The sequence below is a fragment of the Poecile atricapillus genome, chromosome 1 (genome assembly GCF_030490865.1).
Source record: "Poecile atricapillus isolate bPoeAtr1 chromosome 1, bPoeAtr1.hap1, whole genome shotgun sequence".
Lineage (NCBI taxonomy): Eukaryota > Metazoa > Chordata > Aves > Passeriformes > Paridae > Poecile > Poecile atricapillus.
In genome coordinates this window covers 20,079,280-20,091,372 of record NC_081249.1, presented here as the reverse complement: position 1 = coordinate 20,091,372, position 12,093 = coordinate 20,079,280, and the positions used below count along the sequence as shown (strand labels likewise).

The following is a 12,093-nucleotide window of genomic DNA, read 5'->3' as shown; positions in this document are numbered from 1 at the left end:
TGTTCATGAAATGTCATTGCTGCAGTGCCTCATATCCAGTGAAGTGTGTTAATTGGTAGATGAAAAATAAATCCCTCCAATAAGAAGTAACAAAGGTTTCAGCTGTAGTTTTTTTGGGGTTTTTTTTATAGTCCAGTCTGAATGGTAGCTAACTTTAATGAACTAATACATTCAAACACCTTCAACCAGCTTACCTAGTTTGGGTAGTGTTTATTTGTATCTTCTCTAAATTTGAATTCAAATATGTTATTTTTTCTTTCATTTCATAGAGGCATGCAGTGGGTGTTGAGGTTTATTTTAGCCTTGAAAAAAACCTCTTCCTCAGATATGCTTAATATTTCTACATTTGTCTTCAAGGATGTTACTTCTTTTTGTTCGGTATAGTTTGTTGCAAACTTGTCTCATTTCCAAAATTAAGTTTCAGTTAGGCCTTTAAAATTACTGGCATAAGCAAAAGTGCGTCTGTGCAATTTGTGCTTACAGTGACAAAGTACATGTTGATTGGATATTGATAACAACATTCCAGTACTAATGCAATAACACAGTCAAGTATTTTCCTTTTAAAATTTATCTTGTATAGGCAGGTTTCAAGGTTTAATTACCTAATCTCTAGTGAAATTCAAGGGATTTGTACGCTTTATTCTGCTGAACAAATATGAAAATCTGATTCAAGGATGAAGTAATTTGTTTGATATCACATAAATACCTGGCTCAGCCAAACCTGAATCTCCCATTGCTAGTTCTTAAACATAAAACATTTTCTTTGAGTTATAAAGGAAGCTTAGACATGCTTTTGAACTTCTTTAAAGTTCTGTACTATTTCACCTGTGTTTTTGGGAAGGCTTGCTTTGAGCAGATTTTGCAATTTTCCTAGAATGTGCAAAATGCCAGTGAACTCTAATGGTTCCATGAGTTTCTTAAGCCAGTTTAAGACCTCGTTGTTATTGAATGAATTGTGTTGTGAGGAAGGCTGGGTATTCTACAGAGCATACTCATGTTGTCTGCCAAAGCCACAGTGGCACATACTTGCGGGAACAGCCAAAATAGACACAGTGGAGAGATTTTTGCGAGCATTTGGCCAAGTTCCCCAGCTTCTTGTTCTTTCCATTTCTTTCTTTATCTTTCCCTAGCATTTTCCTCTTTGGATATAAATCATAATCCACACTTAAGAGGGTGCATAAATACCAGAAATTACCAAGTTCTTAAACTCTTCATTATGTGTCTTCAGTCCCACAGCCTCCTCCTTTGGGTATTCCTTGTGAGAGATATTCCCTGTTACCTGAAGTGTTAGAGAACTGGGTCCACTTATAAACCTAGAGAAAAGAGTAAGCAGGACTGATTTATGTGATCTTGACCACTATTCTCTTTCAGATTTGAACTGGAATGTTTTCTTTATTTTATTCCCTTATTCCCACTGGTCTTCCCATAGAACAGGTAACAAATGCCTCAGTTCTAGAGTGGTATGGTATGTCAGCCAAAAGTCTAGGCATTTAAATGTAGATGAGTATTGTTTGGTTTCCTTTTTCTTCTCCTTGTAAAATTCAAACCATATTAAGTTTGAAGAACAAGTGCTAGCTCTAGGATATCCGAAATTTGTCCATTTTACGAGCATGAGGTAATAACTTTGAGTTGGTTCAGAGTATTTCCCTCCCCAAGACACCTGTCTTGTTCATAGTCTGAGTAAGAATCTAACATGGGGTAAATTGTAATTGTAAATCACTCATCTCACAATAAGTTATTTTTACTCACTTCTTATGCTCTAATAAATATCCTCTTGAGCTCAGCAATATAACTTCATTAGTGCTGGGTTCAGATATCACCCTTGAAAGTGATTTTCTGACTATTAACAAAATCTTTAAAGTTTCTGAGGTATTTTCAGTGACAGAAGGGTTGTCCTGTTTTGTCAGGGGGAGAGGGAGCTGTGCAGAGCTATAATGATTCAGATATGCTACTAAATATAATTTAACTATGTCTAATTAAATTCTGGAAATACTTGCCTTTTTTTCCCCATGATGTAGTTTGTATAGTAAACTACTGACTCTACTGATCTCCATCCTCATGCTGTGTCTGCATTATCTTGAGTGAGACATCATTCTAGATACCTTGATATGGCCATTTCAGGGCAAGTGTGCCATTTCAAGTCAGTGTCTGCTTAAGATCATCATCAGGTTAAACCTTTGTCATCCCATCTGTGCCCCTCTCTTTACAGGAACTTTTATGTTCATCTCCATTCGAAATTTTAAAATACTGAATTAAGCAGCAAGTTGGCATGCCTATCTAGGGAACCAGTCATTTGATACCACCTACTCCAGTAAGGAATGCAAGCTTCTCAGCACTTGTTATGCAAGGATGGGAATGGGCAAAATGCCTGGAATGCTGATGGCTCAAAATTAACAGTTTTTTCCACAGGAATATGTTAAATTGCTGGATCAGTAGGGACCTCAGTATCTGGCATTAGGCCAGATAAAAGCACTCTTTTGCAGTGACTACAGTTAAAAAATAGTATCTTAAAAATACTCATTAGGAAGGAGAAAGGTGCTTGAAAAACAGAGGCTTCTTAAAGGATCCTAAGTGGGTTTTTTTTTCCACTTTAGGTTGCAATCTATGTCAAATCATTGATTTATATAAGTGGATGTTTTAAGGCAGCTTAATACATGCACTGGGTTTGACAGTAGCAATTTTCTTCTAACACAGTGAGAATGACAGGCAAAGTCTGGCATAGGCAAGCACAGTGAAATGGCTTATTTATGTATTTATTGTGATTGGAAGAAAAGTTTGTGTCTGAGGAGATAGTAAAAAAATCCTCTTCAGTATGCTCTGTAACTGCAAACTAAGTTCTGAGCATAACTAAAAATGACAACTCAGATTTTTATTCGTAATTTTGAGTGAATGAGACCATAAAAGCCTTAACAGTGTCTTCTAGCCAAGGAGATAAATATTAAAAAGTTTGTCACTGGTAGCTTTTTGGAACAGCTTACCATACAGAGGGATTCCCCAGTGGAAAGCAAACAACAAAATTGCCCCAAAACTTCAGTTCATGTGTAGGAAATAGAGGTTGCAGAAGACTGGTTTTTTTGGTGCTTCAACATTATATAGTGCATTACATAGTGGTTTGTGCCTGCTTTTTCTTGGTATAAAGGGAAAACTGTAGAAACAAGAAGAGCTAGCTAAGAGTGTCGAGGGAATCAGAGTAAATACCTAATCAGATTTTGGAACTCTTCAGTGATACAAGCCTTGTCCACAGCAGTACTTCTCCCCCTTTAACAACAGTATAATTAAGTTACTGTATGAGAACTTCCTACTTTCAAAGCATCACCATAACAGAAATTGAAGGGAAAAAACAAACTTTAAGCTGGAATGTCATACACAAAGGGAGTTACGTGCTCTCAGCAAGCTCAAGCATCTAAATTAAAACGGCTTGTATTTAGTGAAGGTGGTATTTTACTCCACAGACAAGTGGAATCACTGATTCACTAGCACTGAAAGATCTCTTCCCTGGTCATACTTCTCTCTTCCTTGTTGCCTTCATTAGTGTTCATTTGCCTCTGTGGTCTGCTTCTTAACCAGCTCACCCTGCAATGTAAAAATAACTATCAAAACAGTGTTAAAATGAAGGAGAGGGTCAGTCCTTCAGCTGTCTTATGAATAAACACAAAGACTTCAGATGAATGTCGTCTTCTTTTGTCTACAAGCTGTGTAAAAGCTTATGAACACAATCAAATAGTCCAGACTCATCTGATTCACACTCACTTGCCAAGCTGTGATAACTCAATTGTACCGGAATTCTGTGATTCTGTTGAAAGGATCTTGAGTCCCTGTTTGTTTCATTTGGCACTGAACACCTGAAAATCAAGCTCTATGTGCTTTAGGAGTGTTTACTGAATGTTAACAGCAGAGCAGCGTAGGCATGGGAGAGAAAGGATCCTGACCCTGCTTGCTCTTCCTGGCCCTGACATTTGGTCAATGGGGTGAGGTGTTCTTCAGGAAGCTGCATCTGGAATTCATGCACAATAGCTGAAGTGTGAAATATGTAGACTGTATGTACTGATCCACAATGGTGCTTTCAGTAGGTATTGGCAGGAAGTTGGTTATTAATGCAAGGAGGAGGAAATGGTATTGAAGGGCTTGATAAAGTATTTTGCTTTAGACAAAAATGTGACATAATACCTAATTTCTTTACTTGCTGAAATAAAATGTAGTGTGTGTGGTGGGGGGAAATGACACTGAAATTCTTATTCATATATGGATGCAGTCACTGCAAAATGACTTACATTGATGGTTTATTCTTTTCCCTTGATAATAAGATGGCCAAATACTTCCCAGATGTCAGTAGGAGATAAACCTTACTGCATGAGGTTTTGTTTTCAGATGGGGGAAACGTTGCCTTTGTCATGTCTGTGCCTTTTATTCATAATCACGTTATCACGCTGTGAGTATTTGGTTTGTGTGTTATGTGATTTTACCTTGCTTTTTTGTTATTAGTTGTCTTTCTTACCAGCTCTATTTGAAAAAGATTGTTTTTATCAAAACCAATTAACTATATCCCACTTCAATGGCTGGCTTGAAAGTGCCTTTATTTATTTATTTATTTATTTATTTATTTTAAGGGCAGTAATCTTTTAGAGGTACTGATCTTTGTTTGAATGGAACAATTTCAAAGTGAAGATGAAACTAACGTGTAAACTGCTTAAATGTTGTACAGTTCTTGAGTTTTAAATGTTCAAAAATCAGAAAGCTAGATTTTCTCTTACCTCTAATTTTAACTGTTACATTTTAAAGTGTCTAAACTGTCATTGCCAGACAAACATAAATACCTAGCAATAAGTGTTTTCCCTCTTAGCCACAAGAGCTTTAGTGTTCTTGGTAATACTGATAGGAGATCAAATTTTGTTTTTAAAAGAACATGTTCGTAAAATGTCAGCTGTGGAATTATTTTTAAAAATGTTGTTTCATGTGATGGTACAGCATATTGACATATAAGAAACTACTTTTAACTATAAAGCATACTACAGAAAAAAAAAATTAGCTTATTTAATTGCATATTTTTATGATACATTCATCTAAAGCCACTTGTATTTTGTAACCAGTAAATCTTTTTTCCAGACTGATGTTTCTGTTTTAATGGCAGCTTTAAAATTTTGTTGTAATTTAGGGTAGTCTAATATTTTCAGTCCCTTGAACCATTCCTCTACAAGGTGGGACATGATTGTATGGACGTGTTGTCATTAGTTGTCTCACCTTCCGCTTCTTCAAATTCTTACTGCGCTTTTGAAATCCCAGTTTAAGATGTGATTGTAGAAGAATGAGGAACCAAAAAATGTTCTGCTTCATCAGCTGTACAAGAAGTAAACTTGAGCTCTAAAATATTGATTTTTTACAAAATGAGAAAGCTGTGAAGACAGATATTGTCTACAGAGTAGATAAAAGCACTGTAGTTCTTGCACATCTACACATGTAGGAACACTTTCAACTGTTTACTGTGTTAAAAATACACAAAACAATTTAAAAATACACAAACCAATCAACCAAACAAAACCCTCCAAAAACAAGCCCAGTCTAAAACCCAGAAACAAATAGTCTCCCAAACCCCTCTAAATTTTCTTGGTTTGATATTTAGAAGAAAAAGGGCACAGGCATCAACAGGCTTCGTGTCTAGATATTTTTCCTCTTGTCTTTCTCTTCTGCATTTTGAAATACATATATCCTCTTTTAAAGAGTTTCGAATATACAACAGCAGCTGGCCTTGCTTGATAATGAATCCTGGCCAGGAATGGCTGAAGCAGACAGGGACCGTCTTCAGCTCATCAAAGAGAAGGAGGCTCTTCTTCAGGAGTTGCAGCTCATCAGTCAGCAGAGACGATCCCCAGAAGACATTGCACGTTTGGAGGAAGAAAAAAGACGCTTGGAAGATGAAATTCAGCGAGCTCGAGCAACGTCTGCACATGGGGCCACTGAAAGGTTTGGGAACTTGAATTGTTTTCTTCTCTATTGTGAGATCCATATAGGTAGCTTTGAAAGGAAGACTAGGGAATTTCATTGTATTTAAGGAAAAACTAAATTACTAGAGAAATTTAGTTTCGGAAAAGGAGAAGACTGTTCCTGTCACTATTTAATTCTATCTGTCTTGAACTTTTCTGAAGCAGAGGTGTCGACTAGTTAGTTTTCCTTTCATTCATCTAAAAATTCTGAATAGGAAGAAGAAATCTGAATAGAATCTCGAAAGATGCTTGGAATAGGTCTGAGTGATACTCCCTGATAGAGAGCTGAATAACAGTACTTGGATAATAAAAGATTTTTCTGTTCTTTGCAGTGGAGTAGTACTCATCTCCCAAAGCATCAGAACAAAGATCTTTTGCTATATTTAGTTTCTGCCTTGTAACAGGAAAGTTAAATGATGATGTTTTTGCTGCCTTTTATATACAATATTTCCTTTTCATTTGCAGTCTCAGCAGTGGGAACACATCCCAGTTCTGACATTCAAAGAACATAGTAAGCAAAGTCATTCTTGAAAACTTAAAAATCAAGTTATATGTAAAATAAACAACCCAAAAAACATATTAGTGGAAACACAATGTTTATTTCAAAGTTGCCTAGCTTTTCCTGTAGCCAGAGAAAAGGACAAAACCTCTTAATCTCTTTTTACCATAGACTGCTTCCAGTGAAAGCAAGAAGCTGCTTGTTCTTGATTCTCATAAATAGTGGTAAAACCTCAGCTTTGACACTTCAGGAAAACCTACAAGAACTAGCTTTAATGTGATCTGTGTAAAGGTTAATATTTACACAAGTAAGACACTTTAAAAATATTTGAAAGTGCTTTCCATATACAGATTTTGACAAGTTAGTTTCTTTGCAAATGCTTAATTCTGACAGTAAATTCAGTCAATAAATAGAAAATTCACAGCCAGCCTACAGATCAGTGTAATATATTTTGCAATTTTTGCCATGTTGTGACATTGGCTTTAGAGCTAAAACTGACAGAAAAAGGATTTCACTTTACTCTGTCGTGTAGTAAGTTTTATTTGCTGTTTTTGGGCTCTCATGTTAGGTAGTGCATACTGTGTTGGCAAGAAGGCCAGGCTATTTTTCCATGGAGTTCATGCTGTGGAAACCAGCATTCCACTGGGGTACTTGATATTTTAAATGCTAGCAGAAAGTTGAGCAGAAGTTAGAATAATACTAATGGGCACTCTGTTTTTGTATAGCAGATTTGAAGAAAGCTTAACTATTAGTTGCCTGATTTTCTGTTGTTTGTTTTAGATTCAGAAATAGATTCAAAAATATTCCTATTCTAATTCTGCTTTTGTATTTCCACTTAGTTCTAATTGTGAAATACAAAGATGTTTCTTTCTTAAATAAACTTTTTTTTTTTTTTACTGAGTTTTAAAGGCACTGAGTTATGTGCAGATCAAAATGAACTTAAAATCTGTATGATAGAGGTGGGGGTTTTATTGTTTTTTGTTGTGGTGTTTTTGTTAAGGCTGATAGTCTTAGTTGGAGGCATTTCTTATTTTTTAGCACAGGTACCTACCCTGCAGCTTCTGTCACTGAGGAGTGTAGGTTCCTAACCTTGTTTTTTTTACGGTAGATGGTGTGAAATCTCTGCTTTCCCCTGCAAGCTTTTGAATCAGTTATGTTTCTTGTATCTATTTGTCCTTTTCTTTTGGTTCCTGCATGCAGTGCCTATATGGTGTAAGTTTGAATAGCTGACCTGCAGCCTTCCTTGTGCCACAGGTTAACCTGGCCTGGGGTGCACAAAGGCAGGAGAACAGCCTGAGAGCTGCCGTTTTATCCAGGAGAACTCCCTTTCTGTTGATTTTTAAATCCTGTTCATTACCATGTTGAACTCTTAACAGCTGTCTTTGCAGCTGAGGAAGGTCTGAGGCAGTGTAATAACTCTGATCTGCTTTCTCCAAACCATCAGTATCTCCATTTCCATTGTGATGTAGGGCTGGATCTGTAGCTTTCCTGGATGTACAAAATGTACAACACAAACCAGAATACTACCCTGATATTATCTTGAAGTTCAGTGCTTGGATTTGGAAAAACAAACCATCAGGAATATAATTCTGGATCCAGAAAAAGAGTAAATAGTAGATAAAATCTATTATTTGAAATTCTAACAATGTCAGAATACTGAATTTAAGATATCTTACAGGTATATGAGATTGATGACATTAAAGTTACATTCCATTTGTATTGTGGCAGTGGTACTGAGTAATTCAGCTGCTTGTTACTAGAATGGGAAAAAAAATAAGTTGCAGCATGAGATTTTTCTCATTCTCTGCTTAAATATAATGATAAATGTTAAACACAAAACCTAAAACACATAGAACAAGAGCTTAAATTATATGTTGGTGGTTATAGTTAACAGAAGTCCTTCAAAAATTTTCTTTGTATCTTTGAAATTTTATATTAATTGTCTTGGAATATTTTTTTGGTGACAAGGTGGAAGGGCATAGTATTTTAATAGCAGAATCAAGATGATGCAAGGGAGAAAAAAAAATCTTGTAGAGTCTGATATTTTTACTTGGGACTTTTTATGACTTTGCTAATTGCTGTATTGTATTTTCAGCATCATGACCTTTACACTGTGCTTCAGTTACTTCAGTTTTCTTTTTGTTACTTCAGCTTTCTTGTCTGGGAATTCTCATGGAGTCTTGGTTCTTGTGTAGTTGCTGGAATTACTATTGCTGCATATGAGCAGCAGAAGTTCAAACTTTTCATGAAACACTGCAACTTTTTTTAATATTCCAAACTTCAATGCATTGATTTTTTCCACATTTGGGGAGCTCCTAGTGCTTTTTGAACACTACTGTGATGAAGAAAATAGTAATATGTATGTGTTGAATTATAGGATACTGTTACAAGAGAAGAGAAATTGTTTGCTTATGCAACTAGAAGAAGCTACACGTTTAACCTCATATTTACACTCCCAGTTAAAAAGGTAAGTTATGTAAAATCAGCAGGTTTTTAAGTAACTACAGCAGAGAAAAAATTAATAATGTGTGAAGTTTATCCTTTTATACTTCTGTGTATGTATGCCAAGTAAATTAATTTTTCACTACATTTCACTACACTTTGCTCTGTGTATTGTGATGATTTGGATGGAGTTGTATAAATAATATTAGGAATGGCTATTTGGGCTACATTATTAAGTGTATCTGGGAATTTTATGTTTCAGAAACCTTGCTTTCTGAAAGGGAGATTAGTTCTTAAAATCTGTTGTAGTACTGTTACAGTTTTACTATGGGCAAATAGCATTTTAAGTTCTGTGAGTTCTTAATATTCTGATACCTTCAAATGTAGGGGGTTTTGATCCCTGATAAGATGACAAAATTTTGCTATTTAAATATGAGAATGTGCTAAGACCCACACCGAAGTCCAAAATGTTTTGCATATTCACACTTACAGCTGCCTTTTGAGATGCAGCTCTTGGGGATTCCTCAGTTTAACACCACAGCAGCATCAAAAGCTCAGTTCCTGCTGAGTTCCTGTTTCACTTCATCTCTCTGGCACTAATATTCTTCTCCCCCTTAACTGAGAATGGTAAGAGGAAGTGGGATAGGATTCATCCTAAAGTCTTTTTATTTTGCTTTGGAAAAACATGTGAGAGTGAGGCTTAAACAGCAGTTTGTTAGGACTTTGCAAATCCCCTTGGACTTCTTGTCCCTGGATTGTTTATGACCAATCATTAATATAAATTTGAGCTGGATCATGGTAATCTATCCTTCCTGGCTTTACAATGAGTTTGCTGAGCTAGACCCTGCTCTGGCCTCTTTTCCACCAAATCACAGTTGTTTAAATGTTGGAGGAAAGAGTAGGCTCATCCTGTTGGACTGTTGTCTTCAGGTACTTGGCCCTGATCTAGTTTTCACTTGTACTGCTCCAGTCATGGCTGTGCTTGAGACGAGGGCAAGAGACTTGAGCTAGACTTCAAAATGGCAAATCATCTTTCCATGTCACCATACTGAATACATGTAAAATTGCTTGTGTTATCTGGATTAGTGTTTTAATGTCTGCATTGGTGATTCTGGTTATGTTTGAAAGGACGTTTTTGTGTTTTCTCTTTCTTTGCATGCCACAGTCTGTCAGCTAGCACTCTCACCATGTCCTCTGGCAGCAGCAGGGGATCCCTGGCCTCCAGTCGAGGATCCTTGGCCTCCAGCAGAGGCTCCCTCAGCTCAGTCAGTTTCACGGACATCTATGGCCTTCCCCAGTACGACAAATCAGACAGCGTTACAGACTACGGGCAGCATTTGCGCTTTGACATAATTCCCTTTGAGTCTCTCACAAAGGATGTGCCGTATGCTGATGCCGTTGCACACTCAAATTTCAATAAGCAGCGGAGGTCTCTGGATACCCCGCAGTCCCTGGCATCCCTGTCATCGCGGTCCTCCTTGTCATCGTTGTCCCCTCCAAGCTCGCCTCTGGACACCCCGTTTCTCTCTGCATCACGAGATTCTCCCTTGGCTCAGATGTCAGAAGGTTTTGAGGAGATGGCAGGCATAGGAGCCCTGGAAATGCTCAGGGCTCAGACCACAGCCTTGGGTGATGATGATGCACAAGGCACAAGCTCATCTCAGACATCTGCTTACCCTCTGGACAATGAAGGGTTGCGAGAAATGGGACCACACCTGACTGCTGTCCAAACTGGTGGAGGTGAGTTTATGGATATTATTATTTTGTCACATTTAGAAAATGTCACGCAGACCTAAGCATGCTAGCACAGTAGAGATTGTTCCTGCATTAGGCTTATTTTACTACCATCAGGTAAAAATTGCATGATAGGTGTTACCTGTTAAAAGCCTGACCAAAACACAGGAAAATCCCCCAAACCCAAACTCTAGTTTTATTTCAGAGAGGTGAAAGAATAGAGAAATCCTTGTCAATAGATCTTTAAACGGTGGTTAATTGACTGGAAGAAAGAGAATGGAATATTTACTTTTATTGGAGTGTAGCCTATCAAGGACCTAGCAAAAATGAGTGAAGTATTAGTAAGAAAAAGTATGGGTTAGTTACTTCTGAGGCCCCCAGTTGTGCTGATGTTGCCTTTATATTTATACATATATATACACATATGTATATATATACGTATATATATGTGTGTATATATATGTATGTGTGTATATATATATATATGTATGTATGTATGTATGTATATGTATGATAATGAAAAGCAATACAAGCCCAGGAGAGATAGGAAATAATCAACAGCTATCCCCTACAGAAAAACCCAAACACAAAACAAGGGATGATGCTTCTGACAGTGCTTGAAGGCTGGCTGACTACGTAGTGAATTTGTACACACTCCAGCCCAGGTTTCCTCGTCCATGTTCTGTGATGGAGCAGAAGCCACAGTGACATGGCTTCATGGGTGCATGGTGCACTCATGAGTAGGTGCTTCATCAGCAAAGGAGCATCTTTTGTAGGGGATGTGCGAGATGTTGTGTATCTTCTTGGCTGGTTGTTTCTGAGCACCTGTGTGTGTGCTCTAATGACAGAGTGGTGATGGGTGCAGTTAGCACAGCACACACACCGTTGAGTTTTCCTTTCCCACTGGACTGTCAAATTGATGGACTTGATTTAGCTTGCCTTGGCAGAAGTTTCTGAAGCTCGGCAGTTGAGAAACATAAATTGGAGGAATCAAAAGAGAAAACAGAAAACTTTTGAAACACTGAAACAAAATTAAAAGCCTGAGCTTATAATACATACGGGAACATGACAAATTTATTTTCCTGTTTTGACCATCCAAATGAAGAACTGCTCTTAATATCAAAAATATAATCATGGTAACATTTTTGTGTGTTGACTTGCTCATTTTTTTAAATAAAAATCATACTAGTAGAGAAGGGCTTTTAGTGTTTAGTTTAATATTAAATTTTGTGAATCCCATCCCATTTCTATACCCAGAATTCTGTATTAACATTGTGTAGAATGTTGCATTCAGGACTCATGACATCAGGAATAATATGAACTATAACTGGAGAATGGATCATATTATCCTACCTAAATCTTATTTCTCATGTGATAATACAGAGGAATGTTGATGGTATTTACAGAAAACCTTTCAGGTTTTAATTTTAAAAAAAAAGA

The 12,093-nt window shown here is 37.0% G+C and overlaps 1 protein-coding gene across 4 annotated transcripts in view; it reads left to right on the top strand.

The window, feature by feature from the left end:
• The window catches only part of WWC3 (WWC family member 3), a 99,315-nt gene that overhangs the window by 64,614 nt on the left and 22,608 nt on the right, over positions 1 to 12,093 (top strand). For all 4 annotated transcript variants that reach the window (XM_058846512.1, XM_058846530.1, XM_058846521.1 and 1 more), the window contains exons 9-11: positions 5,716 to 5,958; positions 8,855 to 8,944; positions 10,085 to 10,659. In XM_058846512.1, the coding sequence (XP_058702495.1) occupies positions 5,716 to 5,958; positions 8,855 to 8,944; positions 10,085 to 10,659 (908 nt within the window). The remainder of the gene's footprint in view (positions 1 to 5,715; positions 5,959 to 8,854; positions 8,945 to 10,084; positions 10,660 to 12,093) is intronic.